This window comes from Crocodylus porosus, unplaced genomic scaffold, assembly GCF_001723895.1.
Source record: "Crocodylus porosus isolate Cpor-Errol unplaced genomic scaffold, CroPor_comp1, whole genome shotgun sequence".
Taxonomy (NCBI): Eukaryota; Metazoa; Chordata; order Crocodylia; family Crocodylidae; genus Crocodylus; species Crocodylus porosus.
Window position 1 is genome coordinate 76923210 of NW_017728947.1, and position 21324 is coordinate 76944533.

The following is a 21324-nucleotide window of genomic DNA, read 5'->3' on the forward strand; positions in this document are numbered from 1 at the left end:
CAGCCCTACTCCCTCCCTCGCTGCAGGGGCCTCAATCTGCCCCTTCCTACGCTCCTTCCCTTCCCTTCCCCTCCCCTCCCCTCCCCTCCCACAACAGACTTACCAGCTAGACACTGCTCTTCAAGCTGCTGGGCTGGTATTGGAAATTGGCTTGGTATCAACCAATATGCCTCCTGAAAAATCGGCTATTGGTATCGGCCCCAAAAATCTCTGTCGGTGCACCCCTAACTGTATTCTTCCTTACACTTACAAACAGGATTTCAAATATCTGGCAAAAGCTTGGAATATATTAAGATTTGCCAAAAAAGTAACTAACTAGTTCCCAAGTTCTAAATAATTACAATCATAACTCACTCACAAATTCATATTCCAATCTTTTTTTAAATTACAAGTTATAGAAAAGCAAAACCTTGCAACTAGTGAACCTTTGGTGATCTCTTTGGGGCTAATTAATTATTTTGGTAATTAACAGACAGAAATCATCATAACTGAACCTTCCATGTTGTGGTTGGGCAATAGAAAGTGGTTTGGGTCAGTGATTTTCATTCTCTGACATGGTTTGTAGAAGTCTTTCTGAATGGATTAGGAGAAGAATATGAATGGCCTTTTGAGATATGGTTTTTATAATGTTTTCTGTACCCAAAACGGCGGCACAGAGAGTGGAGTTTGTTAGTCTGTGAACTTCGCATTATGGAAACAGTAAGTACTTTGATAAAGTAACTGCTACTTCAGGAGGCTCAAACTCTAGCCCTTAGAGTGCCATGTCATTTGGCCCACAGAGTCCCCCATGGGTCTGGAAATGTGATAGCAGGAGAATGTTGCCACTGGTTCCCTGCTGCCAAATTTCCAGACCCATAGGGCGCCCTGGGCCTTGAACACTGCATCCAGCACCCAATCCTAGAACGCTGGGCCAAGTGAGAGCACCACTGGGCTACCAGGACCCAGTCCTGGTGTGCAGGGATCTGGAGGGGGCAGTGTTGGCTCCCCAGTACCCAATCTCAGTGTGTGGGGGGCCAGAGGAGGCAGTGCTGGGTCTCAGGGCCTGATCTAGCCCACAGACCTCCAAGCTCACAGATAAGCTCCACACCACTCACCTGGCTTATGGGACCAACAGGTTGAGCACCACTCTGCTAGTTCATTCAAGATCTAGAACTCTGTGAACTCTTGCCTTGCGAGTTTCATTCTTGCTTGGAAGGTTCTAGAGCTGCACATATTAATATATATATAAAAAAGAAGGGACCCTCTGATATTAATCACTGACTAGGTATGACCCCCTGCCTTGCTAGTACAGCTGCTCTTGCGGTTGCTTGGCCTCTCTTGCACATCCAGACACAGAAAATATTAAAAGCAGGTTGACTCTTTGGGTTTTCCTTTTATATGTTGGAGTCTTCATTTTCAGAACATCTCCAATAACCACCTTGACACAGAAGGAGCTGAAGCCATCTGCCAGATGCTAATGGATAATATTTCCTGTCTACGGGCCATTCGGCTCTCAGGTGGGTTCCTTTTCTCCTAGGGGGTGGTAGGTGTATGGTAAAGTACTAGTTTACATTTCTACAGTAATTCCCCCCCACAAAGCACATTCTAGATCTCTATTAAGTATTCTGTGTAAATGCACTGCAACTGTATTGAAGTTAGATTTATATTGGTGTAACTGAGATAAGAATCTGGCCTTGTATACACATAGTAGCTTTAACTACAGCCACCTCTGACCAATTTAGATACGATCCTCATCTGGGCAATGTTTTAGTGTCCTGCGGGCCTGAGACAACTCTAGTAAAGTAGTCAAAGAGAAGAGAAATACAGTACCTCTCAATTAAGCCCTAGAGCCTAGAACATATTCCCCAGAGAAGCTGTGGAATCTGTAAGATAAATGCAAGTTAGACAAAAATACGTTTCTGATGGTTTAAACAGAGATGATCCTGCCTTGACTTGGAGGGTTGGACTGGATGGCCTCTTGAGGCCCCTCAAGCCCTATTTTCACAAGGTTCTATGAGAACCCTGTTTGTTCTGCATTGCAATGAGGTGCCAGTCCAGCCAAACCAGAAGGCTGTTCTGGATGCACTGCCATGTACCAAAGAACTCTGCACTTTGTTAACAGGCTCTTCTCCTCTGCAGGAAATAACTTTAGAGAGGAGACCGCACCATACTTTGCTGAGGCACTGCTGGTGAGTAACCTAATGCCACTTGCAGTCCCTTCTGTAGCTAGTGCTACCTCCATCTTAAAGCTCTTCCTTTCTCAGCTTGATTGCCCTCAGCACATCCTAGCAGAATTATGATGAGTGCTTCTTACTCGCTTTAGAAAGGAGGCAGGTTGAGAGGCCATGGAGAAGTGGCCACCATGTTCATGTCTTCTTAGGACAGCATTTGGAATCTGTCTAAGAGATGAACTCACTAGGGTACATAATGGGAATCTGGGTGTTGAAAAGCTTTCAAGAAACATAATGTTTTCCAGATGTAAACTAATAAGTGATACTAAAACAGGCATAAAGATCTTTTAAAGAAAAGAGCTCATAGATGTAATGCCAAATGGAAGAAAATGGGTCCTAAAGACCGAAGACCTTTCTGACCATGAGGGAGGTCTAGCATTGGAACAGGCTAAATAGAGAAACTGTGGAATCTCCTCCTCGGAAGTTTTCAAGAGCAGGTTAGATGCTTGGCTGGGATGGCTTAGTCAGGGATAATCCTGCCTTGAGCAGGGGGCTGGACTAGATGAACATGTGAAGTCTCTTCCAGTCCTACTTTCCTATGATACTACATGATCTGACTTCCAATCATTCTGAAGATCACAAGGGAAAATATTAGTGCCATTTGCAGTCTAGCCCTATCATGAAGTCAGTGCACAGTTTGGTATGTCTGGAGGTTTCTGCTCTGAGGGGCCCAGGATCTGAATCTGTAACAAGAAGTACTTACTGTAGGACAGAAAGGCTGTGGGACATTGACGGGCTGGGGGAGGTGATTTGTAGGGCAGGGCTGTAATAGCAGAATGCACAGGACAGAGGTGCACTAGCAGAGCTACAGGAGTGCAGTGTGCTCAGCCTGAAGTGCCACTGTTTATTCTTTTTTATGAGAAAAAAAATCAACGTTTTATGTGCTAAAAGATCAACAAACCTTTCTTATGGGAAACAAAACTGCCTGCCTCCAAGCTGATAAGCTACAGCATGCTAGAACATTCAGCAGTTCTGGATTTCATCCTCTCCCAGGGGGTCTTAATATGGAAGCTGCCTGCCACAGGGTGGGGTGGAAGACTTAATTGTCTCTACACCATGTCTCTCTCTAGGGCAATTACCGAGTGAAGGAACTGGACCTCAGCCACAACGAGTTCTCTGAGAAGGGAGGAGAGCACCTAGGACTGATGCTTGGTAACCCTCTCATTACTTCCCCAGAGCCGGCTGCATACAGCTTAGGCACTCTCCCCATGAGGGGCCATCAGGAAGCATTAGGGGTCAGTGCCATTGCTAAACTGAATCTACCACTTGTCTCTACATTCTAGAGGCAGAAGTTGTATGGCCTGATGACCAATGCAAAGGACTGGGATCCAGGTTCAACTCTCCTGGGTGGCCCACTGACCCACCTTGAAGTGCTTATCACCCTGGAGGACTTATACAGCTTCCTTGGAACAGAGATTTTCCAATATACCAAAGCCCAAGTATGGGGCATGACCCATAATCAAGGACGAAGCTAACCAGGAGGGTGGGCAGCTTAAAGAGGAAGAGCCAGGCCAGGAGGTTAGAGCAGAAACAGTGGTGCTAAAACACAGACAAAATCTCATAGGAATGGGGGGGAGGTCTGTGCATTATTATTTTTCAACTAAAACTTTAAACATTTTTAAATGCAGTTTCAGGGGCCAAATCCTTAAGCAACTTTGGTAACCAGAAAAGGAAAGTGATTAGAAATTAAATTAAAGTGAACTTCACTGTTTGCCTTGTGAAATCCAGAAGAAAGTGACAGCCTTGAGGTCAAAAAAAAGATGAAGGCCCACCCAAGCCTAGCAGCCCCGCAGGTTAATATGGCTAAGGTGCACCAATTGCTATAGTCAACAGCACATGAGGGAGTGATGTGGCCATGGCCAGCATCCCATCCAAACCTCATAACCCCCCAAACCAAAAAAACAGGTATCCATTACATCTGGGCTGACTGAGAAAAAGATTCTGATGAGGAAAAGCAAATTAAATAATTTAACTCCTACTGCTCTAACAATTTATGATGCTATTAATAGTTTACAAGGAAGGACCTTTACACATCTAATGTTCATGTCTCTCAGTCATTTCACAGTGGCCCTTAGGCAACAACTAATATGTATTTTTTAACCATGTGATACTCCTTTCAAGTTACCCTGAAATCTTTTCTTTAATTGAATGAACCTCTTAATTTCCCTGAATCAGCATTGCCATTAACATGAATTTACTGTTGTGATCAACTCAGGTCTTTACATTTAGTCCTGTGATGGCAGCAAGGGCTGTGCTTGTGTCTCAGCTAATAGTGCAGAACAGCACAGTCTAAAGGTAAGCAGGGATCTTCCCATAGCAGGGAAAGCTGTGTCCAAGCCCAGCTGTCCTGTGGAAATCGATTTTCTTCTTTCCAGGTCAACTGAGGCATCACAGAGTTTTGAAAAAAAGTTTGCAGCCTCACAGCTGCTGTGATCCAAACTGCCATCCTCAGAGAATTATAACAACATAAGAACCAAGTGCTGGCAGAAGCCTCCTTGCTCGCCAACAGTCACACACCCTGTATCCTCAGGCAGGGGTGACCAACCTACAGAATGGATGCCCCAAGTGGTAAGGGCAGACAGTGTGTGGCCGCAGCAGATTGGGGAGGGGACAGACAACACAGCAGGAGATAGAACAGGGAGCAGAAAACAAAGCAACACTTGGTCAGGGAGCACAGGCCAGGGAGCAGAAAGCTGAGCAGCAGAAGGGGTAGGGGAAAGAGATCAGAGTGGCACTTGAGGAGGGTGCTGGGCTGATTTTGGCACACCTGCCAAAAAGGCTGACCCTGCTCTCCTAAGGGAAGCTGCCACTGGGTGGCATGCTTTGCATCTGGACTGGCACTGGCACATGCACAGCTGGACACAACTGCACACATTATGTCACAACTGCTGGCTTGACATTCTGTTTCCTTGCAAATCAGCTGTAGCGAGGACAAGTCTTGTTTTTGGGTGTGGGAGGAAGGATTTCACCCTTCTCATTCCAAAAGAAACATGGAGGACAGAATTCCATTACCCTTTGTGGGTCTCTGTGGCACATACCTAACTGGCTCTGCAGTGTCTTTCGCACTTACACACATCTGCAATTCTATTACCAATACAGCATGGAGATGCAAGCAACCACAAGGTACTGAGCATGTGCACTAGGCTGTGCATTGGGTAAGCAGCCATGTGACCAACCAGGGGTCTATACTGGGCATAAATCCTGGAAAAGAACCAGGAGGGATGGCCAGCCCCCAACATTTTAGCCCCAGTAGCTGAGTGGCTAGGGCACATGCCTGAGCCCTATCCTCTTCACCCATTGGTAGACTGAACCCACACTCCTCTAATTTCCCAGCATAGCGCTCAAACCACCATCCCACAGGTTAACCCAGTCTATTCTGCACTGCCCTTTTTGAAGCTGAACCACTATACCCTGCATTTAATAGTCACTGGATAAAATGGGTGGAGAGTAGTGGGAAAGTTTCTGCCCTACTGGGAGCAGGGTTGCAGTTTAAAATGCGACACCCACTCCCTTTCAAAGGAGCATCCATCTCTTTGAGCCACACAGCTTCAGCTTTGCTCTCTTCCCCTGGGCTCCACTTATCTCCCTGTCTTGGTTGCTAGAAATAGGCTGCCTTCTCTTATTTGGGATGCAATATTGGTCCAAAACCTCTAAAATCCAAACTAGTCTCTGTGACAAGTTTCTTGTTTTCTGGGATCTGGGGAAGTAGATAAGTCTTTTGTATGAAAGTATTTGCTCACAATTGTATGCACTTTTAAATGTGGGCAAGTCTGTGTTAGTGACTGCATGTACATGTGTGAGCAGGGGAGTGTGCAGATCTTCTTGTGTATGTGTGTATGCACTGTGTTTTTGCTTATCTTGCACATCTAGCTGTGTGTGTGTTATAGATAGTATATATCGTACAGCAAAGACTTGAGTCTCTCTCACGTCCCCCCACTCTGACAATAACTTAAATCTCTCATTTTTAAAATGCATTTCTATTTTTAATGCCAACTAACATTTCAGTTTCTCCTTCTCAGCTAACAATGAAACACTAGAATTCCTAAACCTGAGCTGGAACCACCTGCGAATGAAGGGAGCAGTAGCAGTGAGTGCTGGTCTCAGGGTAAGTCCCTTTCCTGGAAACTTATATGTCTTACCCCAGCTGGAGGCTGAACCTGGGATAGTGGCACATTTTGGCTGAAGAATTGGTCTGCCCTGGCTCTGCCAATAGTTTTCTTAAATCATGTCATTCCCTTTCTAGCTAGTCAGTGCTCTGAATCTGCAAATGTACCAGGCCCTTCTAATTCTGCAATAGAGTTTGGTTTAGACAATACTCAAACCTAGGCACCAGAGAAACAACACATGCTCTCCCCCCACATTCTCTCGCCTGATTATAATTTATATCCTAGCAAGGTCCTCCCATTCCTGCAACAGCGCCTCATCAGGGCTTTTCACTTGGCAAGTTTTAGTCAATTTTAAATTAACTGCTTTAGAGACCTCTCTTCCTCAGGCAGAGACATAGATTCCCACTCTGGTCACATGCTCAAATCAGTCCTGAGTCCAAGTCTGCCTTGAAGGATACAGGGAGTGACTGAAATGGTTCATGGAAGGATGCTCAGGCCCATTACCTCTCTTTGCAATGAGCTACTTCATGAGTGCTACTGTGTCTACGCATAATCACCTCTTTCCAGACTAATGTGTAAACAAGAGGGCACTGTGGGAAAAAGGGCCCTACTTAGTGGAAGCCCTTACTGGGAAGCCTCAATTGGCAATGATTGGGCAGTACAGAGAGGAGCCTGACAGCACTGGGGGCCAAGCTGGATTTGATGGCTTATGCAGGTGCAGTCTTAGCTGACACCAACACTACTACAAGAAAGATCACATCAGTGGCACTGGTAACTCATAAAAATGCAATCCCAGCACCTGGCACTGCTAGGAAAGTTTGCCATATTGGGGTCTTGACTGTTAGGTCACACATGGAAGGATGCTGCTATTGTTGGAGTCCCGGCAGACATGAGATACTGCACTGCACTGGGGAACTGACATGAGCAGAAAGTAAAAAACAGCAAAACAGCTGTTAATGGCAGTGTCATTAAGGTCCCAGCTGTTTCAGTGCCTCTGTAATAAGGGGAGCAATAGAGGAATGCATCAGCTGGACATGGAATGGCTATAATGCCACCGGTGATCTCTTTTCTCTCTCTGGAGGCCAACGGGACATTGAAGATACTTGACCTATCATGGAATGGCTTTGGGAATGAGGGGGCTCTGGCCCTGGGGGAAGCTCTCAAAGTAAATAACGTTCTGGTCCAACTGGACATCAGCACTAACCACATTAACAATGAAGGGGCTGAGAAGCTGTGCAAAGGGCTGGAAGTCAATGGAAACCTTAGAATCCTGAAGGTAAGTCAAAGTCTGAGTGCTGCTGAGGGAAAGAAAGAAATATGGGAAATCTTGAGCCACAGTGATAACAGAACTGAGATGTGTGAATTGAAAGTAGAAGGGTCGTGGGCTCTATGCTGGGCCAGAGGTGAGGAGAGTAAGATGCCTTGGTCACCCCAGGCTGTGAAATTATTCCTGTAGTTAGGATAGAAACAGAGGTGGACAATAATGATGAAAAGCCTGTGAACAAGATAATGCAGTTGGGTCAGGCTGGGGTTGGGGAAGCAAGGAACACATATGTAGTTACTGTACACTTATTGCCAAAGTGTGAAATTATCCTCATTCTTACCTATTTCTCCTCCACCACAGATGTCCAATAATCCCCTGACAGTAGAAGGTGCTTTTTTGTTGATCACATCCATCAGGAAGAACCCAAAATCCAGAATGGAAGAGATCAACATCTCAGTAAGATGGTGTTAGGTTTGGAAGAGTCCCAAAACATCTACACTAGAACTTTTGGGAGCTGCCTGGAGTCTAGAATCAAACCCTTGTACAACTCTTTGAAGTCTGCCACCAGTTTCAGTTGCAGGCCATTAATGACAAGTTTCTGTATGACAATGCTTCTGAAGCCTGTGTGGAAGAGCTCACTCTAGCTCCTGAACAAGTAGTATCAATATCATTATCACAGTTAGCTCTACTTAGCCCACTTGTTTGCAGTCTTAGAAAAAAGGGCAAAAAGGTAACTTGCCTTGGAGGCTAAAATGCTCCTCACCCCCAGATGTACCCCTCAGGGCAACATTGGGAGAATATGTGCTCAGATGCTACAGTGATTGGTATGTAAAACTTAAAAGTAGTGCTGATTACCAAGTAATTTTATTCCATATTACAGATAACTAAACAGTTTAAAGAGTGACTCCTGATTTGGGTTATTATGCCTAATATAAGCTGCTTATAAAAGGTCAGTAATCTTAACTAAGCTCCATGAAACCATGGAAACCCTATCAAATGTATTACATGGAAGCTGCTGTTCAACAAGTGGTCTTGAGACCAGCAATAAATGCATATTAAGATACTTAAATCCAAATTAAATCCCACTATATCTCTGTTTGGTAAGATTATCTAATGCCCTCTCTCCAGGAATACATAGTGTATTCCTGGTATTTAACAGGGAACATAGTGTAAATGTATTCAACACAGCCTGGTATTTAACAGGAAAGATTGTTAATACTTTATATTGTAATAGTATTTCAAGATCCCATTGAAATCATTATAAGGAAAATTAAAACCTAATCCCTTGATTAATTTCATCTCACTATTTATATAGTCTTAGTGGAATTCTTGCAGAAACTTAATTTCAAATGAATCCAAATACCCTTATTTCATATATGAGGTCTTTCATCTCTCAGAAGTCTTCTGAAGCTGAAATAATTCTTAAAGAGAGTCTTTAAGTTTAAATACAAAAGGAGCCTTTGTCTTTTCTTCTGAATAGTTTTTGGAGAAGTTTCTTCTCTTTTTCTGAAGCTGTTCTGTGAGTCTAGCATTTAGATACAGATATATGCAAATATACCTGTCAAAATAATCTTATGCTATTTTAAGCATTTAAGAAATAAACCCAGGTTTTCATTTTTAAGAAAAAACATGTACTTAGATATAATCAAAAGCTTTCCATATATTTTCCACCCATAAACAGTCTTCTTACCACTTAAAGAATGAATACTTCAGAATGTCTATAAAAGAAGTTTTCCTATCATTTGTTTTCTAGAAATGCGAGTTTAAAACCAAAACCTTTTTTCATTGCAAAGTAAGGGTACAAACAGTCCATTTTTATTGCTTCTGACAACACATCCTAAGCATTACTACTCCATACATTCTTGTACGTAATCTATTATTTATAGAATTTACAACTGGCAATTAAAGACTCTTTTCGAAGATTTTTATGCAGGCATGAATCTCAAGCTACCACACGTACAAGTCACAAAATACAGTGTAAAGGAAAACAATATAAAATGCTTAAGCAAAGCAGAAGTTATAAAACTGTATTTCAAAATCCTTGTAACCAATAACCATATCTTGGATAATAAATATGGTTTCATCTTCCACAACACTTTGGAAATCTGTCACGCTGATAGAAAGCAGAGGCCTTCAAGCACTTCCTTAACTAGCTTGACATTTCAGATAATTAAATAAGCAACTAACACAAGCATTTGAGCAATCATATTTTCTCCAGGTATCAAGTTTATGAATAGAATTATAAGTATCTCTTTAAAATGTCAGTAATGGAAAAAGCAAGCTTGTAATAACCCAACAGAGTAAACTAGAATAATTCTGTTAAATAATACTTTTTGTATCAATACTGATATAAAAGGAGATGGTCTATAGGTAACAACACAAAACAATATGAACAAAAACCAATATAAACCAGAATATTGTCTTATCACCGTCCACACTGTATCTACCCTGGGGACAAAGGGCTTCTGCTTGATTTTCAAAAGTGGTGAGCGTCATCATCACCCCCCGCAACTCTATTTCAAACTGATAACAGCTGTAGATGCTCAGCCCCTCCAAACACCAAACTCTCCAGGCAGCCTATAGCACATCCCCAGCAGGTCTGAGGCAGGAAGCCCCTTGAGTATACCCCACCCACCTCTCCCACTTGCAGGCATCAAACCTAAAGGTCATTGGTGAAGCCACTGTGGGGGAGTCCCCAAGGAAAGAGGTAGGGCACCATAGTTTCACTAATGCATTTCACAAAGCAGGTAGGATGTGACTTGGGAGGGTCACTGCTGGATGCATTGGGTATGTGATATAGATATACTCTTATTAGTCTTCAGGAGTTGTGCATCTGGAAACTTTCCATAGCACTATACAATGAAGCAGAGTTTTACAAAAAGTGCTAACCGTGTTAGGTGTCGGGTAGAAATTCAGACATTTCCCAGATTTTCTTGACTATCTTCAGTGGTTCATAAAGATACATTATTGGAGATAGCAACCCTTCTCACAGTACTTACAGAATGGTTTTAAGATGCTCTCTTCTACAGAAAGCCATGCCAAAACGAGCAGGGTACATATATTAACCAAGTGGAAAAGGAAACCATGTCTTAAGTCTCTTCTGGTGACTGAACAGCCCAGCAAGGAGGCAACTGTACTGCAGCTTATCACACATTTGTCCTGTGTGAAATAAATTTGATTGTGGCTTGGTTTAAATGAGCAAAAATATGGTGGGAGTTGAGAAAAAGGTAAGAAAATGTATGCTTAGACTGAAGTACTGAAGACTCTTGAGACCTGCAGTGGGACCCACTAAAGTAAAGTGCTAGGACAAAAGAAAATAAGGAAGAAGCTTAGGAGAGACTGGTTAATATTGACATGAGATGGGATACATTATTACAGGACAGTACTTGCTTTCATAAAAGGGTCTAGATGGGCTGGGTGCCTGCACTGATGCAGTGTCCTTTATTCCCTGCCTTAGAATGTACTGGTGAATGAAAACTTCCTCAACCTGCTGGATGCAGTATGTCAGGGGCACCCTGAGCTAGATGTCATCTATGGTGGGGTAGGAGGCTATATCTCCAAAAAGCCAGAACAACGCCCAGACCCAATGAAGCTGATTCAGGTGAGCAGTTTGCTTTGGGTCCTTACTTGGGAGTCAGTATGTATGCTCCAAGGTACTGCAAAGGGAGATGAATTCTCTTTTGAGCAGAAAATTCAGCACTCTCTTGAAGGGAGCATACAATCTCCATCTGTCTTGTGGAAAAATGGAATACTCTATATCAAAAAATCCCTCTCATTTTGCGGGGAAAAATATCATCTGAGGATTAGAAATTTCAAATGGTGTACAGAAATATTTTTTCTTAACATCTAGATTGATGGTTTGAATCTCTTTCAGGTAAATAGTGATTAAAAGTCATTAGTAGCAATACTATTTCTGTGCCTTTGTATAATATTACATCTTTCATACAAAGATCTCAAGGCATTTTGTAACAGTAGGTCATTATTCACTCTATGTTACATATGAGGAAACTGAGATAAAAAGATGCTAAGTGATATGCCCATTTTCAACCAGCCAGCTGAAAAAGTGGGAATATGACCCAGCTCTCCTGTTTTCCAGTTCTATGCTATATTCTCTTGAGAGTACCACCTGCCATTTCAATCAGAGTGATGTTTGTTGAACTGTATGAAACAAGTTGATGGATATCAGTTCAGCTCCTTATGAATCGATGTTCAGCATCACAAACCCTACAACTCTAGTTAACTTCCATATAACTCATGGTTGTCAGCCCAGATCTATCTTCAAGTTGAAATGTTCCCTGTAAAAATTCCATTATACATATTATCAGCAAATACTGGTGTTACCTGAAGCATCAACTACTCAGTTATTTCCAAAGCCTGTAATTTCTACTAATAACAGCAGATGGCACCATTCCCCTTGTTGGAACCAGGCAGCCAGGAAATCAGACTTGGCAATACAATTCTTTTAAGCTCCAACCAATCTGATGGCATTCCCATGCTGCTTAGCAAAGTACTAGCCAGTGGCCTTTGCAATGCTGTATTTGTGGCTTGGTATGAATCTGACTAAATAACTGGGCGGTTAGCTTTGGGCTGGTGTGGCGACACAGGTTAGGTAGGACAGGCTTCTGGGAGCTGCAGTCACAAAAGTGACTCTTCTGTAGACATACACTGACACAGCAAAAGGAAGTTAGGGAAAAGCCACAAAAATGATGAGACATCTTAAGTGAGAGACTGGGCTAAAAAGAAAGATCCAAAGAACTGAGCATATACAGTTCGGTCAAAGAATGATGGCTTGCATGGGCTTATAACAATGTACAAGCACGTGAAGGAAAAAATGTGAGGTAGAAGCACTGTTTAGAGTTCTTCCAATGGAGTCTAACTAACAGGAGTGGGATAAACTTGAGCAAAGGGAAATTTTGCCTGAATATCAGCACAGTGCATTGATTTTAGTTCTTAGGCACCACTCTGATAAGTGCCATAGAGGTACCTAGACAGACCACCAGGGACAAGCCTGGGAAATGGAGGAGAAAGTTGCACTATTTCAGTACATGGTTGCAATTTTGTTTTATCTGTTTCTCTGCTTCTCAGAACTACTTGAATGAGCGCAAGCTGCGACTCCTGGATTTCTTTAGGACCATGGACAAAGACGGAAGCATGAAGATCCCAGTGGCAGAGTTCCGGAAAGCCATGATGCAGGTGAGCTTCAGAAAGAGTGTCCTGTAATGTTTCCCAGGTAGGGTATTGCTATGAGGAGGCTCCCACTACTGATGCCCCCATCTAGTACTGGCTGGGCATGTCTACATGAGATGATTTACTGTGCAGTAGAACAAATTACTGCATAGTAAGCATCAATGTCTACACATGCAGACCCTTACTGTGCAGTAATTTGCTCTACTAGGCAGTTAATCTGCTACCTGCAATGCAAGTACCAAATTAACTGCCAAGTAATTAATGTGCAGTAGGGCATGTGCAGGGGGAGCATAAGATTTCTCTCTGCCCCTAGAAGCTGTTTGCTCCCAGGGTGGGCTCTGCCACCAGACCCTGGGCAGGGCCTATGTCTCCATGCCCACCAGAAGGGCGCTCCCAGCCCCATGCTTCAAGATCGCAGAGCAGAAGCTGGGAGATTGTTTCCTGCCCCCACTCTGTGATTGGAATCGTGGGGTGGGAGCTGGGAGACTGTTCCCTGCCCCTGCTCTGTAATTGCTCCCTGGCCCAGCTCCACAATCACAATCTCCCAGCCCCAACTCTGCAATTGTGGAGCAGGGGCAGGGAGCTCCCTGCATGAAGAGAGTTCCCCACCCAGCCTGGAATTGGCTGGGACCTGCCCCAGACCAGAACAGCTCCCAGCCAACTCCAGGCTGCATAGGGAAGTCTGCAAAGGCAACCTGGAGCACATGCAGACTTCCCCACACAGCCCGGGGTTGGTTGGGAACTGTCCTGGTCAGGAGCAGGTCCCAACCCTGCAGCTCTTTCTCAGCCCTGTGTCTTGATCAGGCAGTCATGGCACGGGGCTTGGAAACAGCTGTGAGGGAAGGGCAGGTCCCAGCAGGTCCCAGGGAGCTGCCTGATGCTGGGGCAGTCTCCTGGCCCTGGTTCCCCAATCAGGGGCCGGGAGCTTGGAAAGAGCTGCAGGTGAGGCAGGTTCCAGCCCCCTGGCCCTATCCACTGATGAAGCAGGTAGCAGTTAGTCCCACCACCCAGCCAGGGGCTCACTGCTAGCTGCCGCACTGGTGGATCGGACCAGGGGGCTGAAACCTGCCTGCCCTGCAACTCCTTCCAAGCCCCCAGCCCCTGATCAGGGAACCAGGGCCAGGAGCCTGCCCCAACAGCAGGCAGCTCCCCAGAGCAGGGAGCAATCTCTCAGCCCCCACTAGGAGACAGCTCTCTGCTGTTAGCTCCCTGCCAGACCCTGAGCTAGCACCCAGGGGGAGCCTAGAGCTCCTCCTGACTGCTGCAGGGGGCTGGTACAGCACCAGAGTGGGCAGGAGCAGACTGCTGCCAGGAGCAGCAAATCTGCTCCCAAATGGGAGATGCTTGCCCAGGATGGGTTTACTCCAGAGTAAATTTGGAGTAAACCCATCAAGCAGCATTTCCACATGTAAATGCACCCCTTGAGTCCTACTGGGCACATCCACTGTACAGTGATGTTGCTACGGCACCATGTTTTAGTACTTCCTTTTGGAAGGCATGGTGCAGTAACCACCTATACTGTGTCATATATGTGGCACACGGTTAGGTTTCACTGCTACTTTGCCATAGCAGTGTGCTAAAATTGGGAAGCGCACCACTATGGTGAAGTAGCTCCCAATCATGTGTTGACTCACTTGATCACTACATCACCACAATGCACCACACAGTGATGTAATGAGTTGCTATGGTGATGTGGGGCAACGTGTAGACACACCCACTGTGTGGAAGCTCAAAGCACCAGGTTACATCAACATGTGCCATGAGAAAAACTAACTCTTGCATGGAACCCAAAGAAAATACCAAGCAACCAGGTATCTGCTGTGGACGGCGCAAATACCTGCAGATCTACTTTGGAATAACCTGGTAACCATGCAAATCCAGGTCAACTCCTCCCCCTCCCACCCCTGCTTCTTCTAGGTATTTAAGAGAAATATAGAAGATGAAAGGAAACTGGTTGTGTGGGATATGTCTGTTGGATCCTAACAGATGACTCCTCTTTGGTGCTATAGGTCAGAGAAGAGCCACTTGAGTTTTGACCCTAACTCTGGTGACTGGCTCAACAGGGACCTGTGAACATACTAGCACCTTAACTTGTGGATAACCTAGCAAGCAATGGGTGTCCAAATAACTCCATTTAATAGGGTAGATTCTGTTATTCTGTGAAATTCTTCCATCCCTTTGCAGGTACTCCAGGTCACTTGCCTAGTGATTAAACTGTGAACAGCTCTCATACAGCTTGGTAAAAGGTAACCTCTGTGCCATTTCCAGGATTTCTAGAACTACTCATGTCACAGCCCCAGGCAGCCACAGAGTGGTGATGACCACAAATTTCCTTTCTCGTATCTTTTCACAGCAATCAAGCATCCTCCTTGATCGAGCCCAGATTAGGGAGCTGGTGCAGAAGTTGGATGGGAATCGGACAGGGGTGGTAGACTACAGGTGAGGAAAGTGCCTCCTTCCCCTCTCATCCTGTTTTTACTTTATTTGGCTCAGTTTGTATCAATGAACCTATCCTAGTTTAGTATGTGATGACAGGACCAGAACACTTGGGTTTTGTGACTGTAGGAGCCATCTGACTCTGTAATATGAATACAAACAACCTTTCTGAGTAGCCTGGAGCTGAGGTTACCTATAATAGGTTCAGGAGCCCTCCTGCATCTGGCCAGAAAGTCTGTATTTTTCTCTTCCCCCACCACAAGATACTTCTAGGAGCATGTATCTCACAGCAGCAAAACATGTTTACTCTAGTCCTACAGCAGTAATGTGGAAGTGAAAAGCAATTAAACTAAACAGATAAAGCTGTTAGGAGTTATAGGACAAGTCACATATCAAAGAAAAAAGAACTGCTCCTAGATTTGCAGTTGGGTTTTATATGTGAGTTATGAGCTCAAAACCCTGATAATTTTCCTTGAATACCCATCTCTCAGACTTCCATGGATTTAAAATATTCCATGTGGAAGCCTAGAGTTGAAGTCTGAAGTGAATGGATCTATTTTTCAAATATTAATCTATCCCTTGGCTTTTGGCCATGCTGGACTGAATGTGTCTGCTCTTGTCTGTTATTGGAAGCTAAGAATTTCCAAGTCTTGCTAGTCTTTGGAGGGGAGACCACCTGCAAATCTTGGGTGATATAGACATAAATTGAGAAGTTGTAGTTGAATTACCTTGGTAATTATTAGACCATGAAGAGTTGATGAGTGGAAAGGGTTCATCTGGTCCTGTTGCTGTTATTGAGCTGATGGACAACAATGAGAAAAGAGATTTCATTCTTTACCTGGCTGGGCCTGCATCACTGCTATTGCCTGTGCCATAAGTGTTACTCTCACATCTATACATGAGAGAAGTAGGGCCAGGGGCATTATGATCTTTTTAGTATAGGATGTTCCCATCTCAAGAATTTCTTCCTGGCCCTCATACCAACTCTGAGTCATTAGAGAGAAGGAGAGAGGCTTGTTATACTATCCTTATATCACAGTTATTTCTTCCTTCACCTTTTAAATTAGTTATTTAAAAGAGCAGAAGCCAGCACAGAAGCCTAAAGAAGAGGAGGAAGAGCCCTAGGGAGAAGCCAGGAGACAGATCAGCTGGTTAAAGATAAAAGGAGAAGTGCTGGAAAAAAGATAAGATGAAGTGAACCTTGGCTTGAGGCAGTAAAGGATCTAGGGGGGGTTGATAGTCAGAAATATTGGATGTAAAAATTAAAGTTTACTCTTGCTTACTCATCCAGGCCAGATTTGTGAATGCGGTGATATGGTCCTGTTGGCTAGGAGGAGAGGATAGTCCAGTGGGAGGCCCTGTACAGTGTATCTTGTTCCACAGGCTGAGTCCTGAACTTATTCCCACACAGGAAGGGGTAGGGTTTTCAGGCACAAGTTGGGTGACATTATATCGGGGCGGACAATTATTTCGGGCGGAGGGCCGCTTGATGAGTTTTATCGAGAGCTGCACGGGTAACCCCGCCCCTTCAGGTACCCCACCCCTGGTCGCCATCTTGGGACCAGAAGTCCCGCCCCCTGACCTTTGTCGCCAGAAGTCCCTCCCCTTGCGCAACTTACCAGGTAGCAAGGGCTTGTGACCCTTCTAACATCCTGCCCCAGCAGTGGGGTTTCAGGAGCATAAGACCTCCCCGAGAACGTCCCCCTACCTGTGCCGGCTGGTCCCGAAAGGAGGAGGCTCCGCCACCGCCGCTTTTGCTGGCCAGTGCCAATCCAGTCAGGCTTGCCCCATCCCAGCAGCACGTGAGAAGCTGCCTTCAGCCACATGCTGTTCCGGATGGGACAGATCCAGCCGAGTCTGCACCGGCCAGAAACAGCGGCATGCAGTTGAAGTCTGCTTCTCACGTGCTGCTGGGGACGGGAGGAACCCGGCCGGGTCTACACCAGTCCGCAGAAGTAGCGGTGGAGCCATGTGCTGCTCGGGATGGGACGAGCCCGGCCGGAGCGGCAGGGGCTCAGCTGCACTTTCTCCCTACCTGCACTGGCCAGTCCTGAGCAGCACACAGCTCCGCTGCGGCTTCTGCTAGCCGGTGCAGACCCGGCCGGGCTCCTCCCTTCCCCAGCCGCATGCCGCCTTTCTTAGCCGGTGCAGACGCAGCGGGGCCCCTCCCTCCCCAGCAGCATGCGGCCGAAGCCAGCTTCCCACGTGCTGCTGGGGACCGGGTGAGCCCGGCGGAGTCGGCACCGGCCAGCAGAAGCGGCGGCGGAGCCGTGTGCCGCTCGGGACTGACCGGCGCAGGTAGGGGGAAAATGCCGCTGAGCCCCTGCTGCTCCGGCCGGGCCCGTCCTGTCCCAAGCAGCACCCGGCTTCGTCGCCACCCCTCCTCCCTGGTGCTGACTGGGCTGGAGTTGTGGCCCAGTTGGTACTTCCCCTCCCCAGTGCCGGTGCAGCCTGACCCCGCGCAGCCCAAGTGACACAGCACGGCATGCAGCCGCTTTCCTGGGCTTACCTGCAGGGCAGGGCCCTTTCCAGTCCCGTGCAGCAAAGCACAACCCGGCCCAGCCACTGTCCCCTCACCGCGCCACAGGCTCTGGCCCAGCGCCCCCACTCCTCTCAAGCTGCAAACGTGGCCTGGGCCTGAGGCAGGCTGAGGTCGGGGTTGGCTGCCTCCCGACCAGAACCCAAGCAAGCAGCCTGAGGTGCTGCAGCCGATGACTCGTGCCGCCAGAGGCTTTTAGAGAGGCAGCCGCCATTACGTGAGTTTTGAAGGGGCTCCGTGAGCCAGTGGGAAGTGCTTGGCGGGCCGGAACTGGCCTGCGAGCTGGATTTTGCCCACCCCTGCATTATATACTGCTCTTGTCCCTGTTCTGGTGCGGCATGATCAAGGTCTGAATGAAGAACTGTGCAGACCATCAGCTTTATCTCAATAGCCTTGATTCAGGGTCCATAAAGGAAGGATTGAAGAGAGGAGAAACCCTAGTTAATGCTGCCCAAATAATTAAAATAAATATGGGTTACAAGGAGAAATATATCCTAGAATGAGAGGAATGGAAGGAAATCCATAACAGGTCTAACATTGCTGACATATGTCCTTAACATGACAAACAGGTTTAAACATTCATCAAATAGTACTGGAAGCTTTGTAACCATGGTTACTGAGAAACAGATAATACCTTGCAAAATTAGTAGAGTCAGAAGATATGCTCTTTTGGATGTTTGGGGAATTACTGCATCACTGACAAATCTTGGGCCCCTCTCAGATGTGCAGGTAAAGGCATAATGGGTTTTGATGCACGATCCACACAGTCACACTTCCTGCCATGCCACACATGCAAAATTCCCATACACAAAAATCATTAAGTAGAGTTAAGACTGATCATACTTATTCCCTCACAATTCCCTGTGCATTAAAGCACAGATGCTATAAGGGCAACAATTATACTAATTCAGCATGTGATCTGTCTCCAAGTATTAGTTTAGTAGCATTAAGATACTCAGCCCAGTAGCCCTGTACCCTCTCTCGTAAGATTATGTTCAGCGCAATAAAATACTTAGTTTTCCACCACTGACCTCTGTGATCTCAGCCTGCCCTTCCTCCAGTAAATTCTGTCCTTCATTTCACAGGACAAAGGTACCTTTGCAAGCAGTCGCTTCAGTCTGACCTGACCGTTCCTCTGCTACCATCAGCATTTCTCAAGCTCCAAGTCTAATTCCGGCAGGGGAGGGGGAGGGATATGGAATCATTTAAACTAGGAGCTTGAGAAGTGCTGATGGTAGCGGAGGAATGGTCAGGGAAGACTGAGGTGGCCTACCTTGTTCTGTTGTGGCAAAGGGCTGAGTCCTTGGAAAAAGTGATGTCAAGGCCCTGAAACTGAATCTGGACATTGTTATGTAGAGTGAGTGGACAGGTGGCTGAGAAAACAAAGAGAAAGAGCGAAGCTTAGTGTGTTTAATTTACAACAATAGCAAGCGTGTAGGTAATAGGCTGCGACCATCATTTCATCATCATGTCTCTGCTTTATATCATAAATTTCTTCAGCTACTTAGTGATTTTGGATTTGCAAGATTGTACACTCTTCAGGATAGGGACTGTGTCCTCCTCTATGTTTGAAAAGTACCAGGCGTATAGTGGTTGTTAATTGAGTAATAACACCATAACACGAGGTGGGTAAGTGTGGCATGAGGCCTGGGTGCTGCCTAAAGAAGGGGTACCAAAATGGGGGGGGAGTATTTGAACACGCCCCCCCCCCCCGCATACCTCCACTCTGCACCTTTCCTGCACTGGCTCCAGCAGTAGGGAGGGCAGAGCACCAGCAGTAGCACATTGTATAGGAGCAGTGGATGGTGGTCCATTGCTGAGAGGGCAAGGTGTAACTTTTTTTTGGCTGCCAAAAATCAGTGTGTGAAAGGCTACTCAACTCAAGTTAGCAGCAAAGTAGGAGGTAACATCCCCACTCTGGCAGCAAACCTCTAGCTGCTGCTTCTACTCTGTGCTACGTCACCACCCAGGGCACAGTGCTGGTCAGTGGCACCTCTAATAACAGCAACAACAATAATGGACAAAAACAGACGATAAATCAGAAACAAGCAGCCAGCATAGTTGGGAGCCTGAGAATGTGACTGATGGAGAAGGATGAAAACAGCAAAGTAGATCATTTGGTTAACATATCACTAAGGGGACATTTTAGCTGCAGACTGCGGTTCCATGTTGAGGTACCCAAGCTAGCGCTTAACAAGCTACCTTGCTTTACAGAGGCAGTGTAATTGTGGTATCATGGGTATCACAGGCCAGCTGGGCACTGTGAGTATATCAATTTAGTTGCAGACTGACTAAGCACTACAACTTTATTAGCCACTGGGCTTTTTGGCTTGGGATCGAGGAGGTGATGTTGGGAAGGAAAACAATGGCAAGTTTTACTTATAAAAAAGAATAAATTTTACTTATGACAACAAAAGATATAGTTTGCACATATAATAGTTAATAAAAAGGTTAAGCTAATAAACAGACAACATAACAATACAGATTAAAATTGATAGTGGTAATAAAACAGATAAAGAAATTAACCAAGAGTTCCCACTTGGTTAGTAACTTATCAATAGTCCCTCAGTTAGAAGATGTACGTCAAGTTGAATCAGTGAAGTCAGATGTCTTTTAACTGGGCTGCCCAAAGGAGAACCGGTGGAGGCCCCTCAGTCAGGATCTGGTCCTCACTCTCACAGGGAGTAAGAGAGATCTGTGGGGGTATGGGACAGCAATGACCCTTCTGTTCCGTCCTTCCCGAGGGTTACTATGATGTGTGTGTTCTTTTATATTCTATTTATGCTAATTTTTTAGTTATATAGCCATTCATAATATTGTTTTATAGCTGTTATCCTGTGGGGTTAAAGGTGTTAGAAATCATTAGAGTAAGTTACTGCCCAAGCTTGGGTTTATCCAATAAGCAAATTGCAACACTGCATCTTCAGGTTTGAAATTAACATTACCCCGCCTAAATCCAGCCCCTTCAGAACTCTCTAACTATGCTTTTTTGAGATGTCCTTTCTTGAAATGTACTGGATAAGCTAAGCAGTTGAATCCAGTTTTTATCATCATCAAAGCTAAATTCTGAGTGAGAAAGAACTATTAGGTCAGCTAATTTCAAAACTATAGCTATACAGAGTGCCACATAGATTCATAGTTTCATAGATTATAAGGGTTTGGAAAGGTCCTCGCAAGATCATCAGGTCCAGCCCCTCTGCGCTAGGCAGGAAAGACAACTGGGGTGAGGTGACCATTCAGTCTCCTCTTGAAGATTTCCAGGGCAGGTGATTGCATCATCTCTGGTGGGAGTTTATTCCACGGTCTGGACACCCTAATTACAAAGAAGCGTTTCCTGGTGTTAAGCCTGAAATGGTCTTCCAGGAGTTTGTGACCATTCTGGTTTTCCCCAAGGATCCCTTGGTGAACAGTTATTCACCGAGCCCTTGATGTATTCCCGATTTCATAGATTTCATAGACATTACGGCTGGAAGGTCATCAAGTCCAGCCCCACATCCAAAGGGCAGGAAGTCAGCTGGGGTCATAGGATCCCAGCAAGATAAGCATCCAATTTGCTTTTGAAGGTGTTCAATGTAGGTGCTT

At 45.5% G+C, this 21324-nt stretch overlaps 1 protein-coding gene across 1 annotated transcript in view; it reads left to right on the forward strand.

Moving 5' to 3' along the window:
• Positions 1-16468, forward strand: part of LRRC74A (leucine rich repeat containing 74A) — a 20932-nt gene extending 4464 nt beyond the window's left edge. Inside the window, exons 5-14 of the mRNA XM_019551137.1 lie at positions 1400-1496; positions 2119-2168; positions 3281-3362; positions 6230-6315; positions 7398-7592; positions 7941-8036; positions 11038-11181; positions 12666-12773; positions 15121-15206; positions 16271-16468. Coding sequence (XP_019406682.1) covers positions 1400-1496; positions 2119-2168; positions 3281-3362; positions 6230-6315; positions 7398-7592; positions 7941-8036; positions 11038-11181; positions 12666-12773; positions 15121-15206; positions 16271-16328 — 1002 coding nt within the window. The 3' untranslated portion in view covers positions 16329-16468. The remainder of the gene's footprint in view (positions 1-1399; positions 1497-2118; positions 2169-3280; positions 3363-6229; positions 6316-7397; positions 7593-7940; positions 8037-11037; positions 11182-12665; positions 12774-15120; positions 15207-16270) is intronic.
• The last annotated feature ends 4856 nt before the right edge of the window (positions 16469-21324 follow it).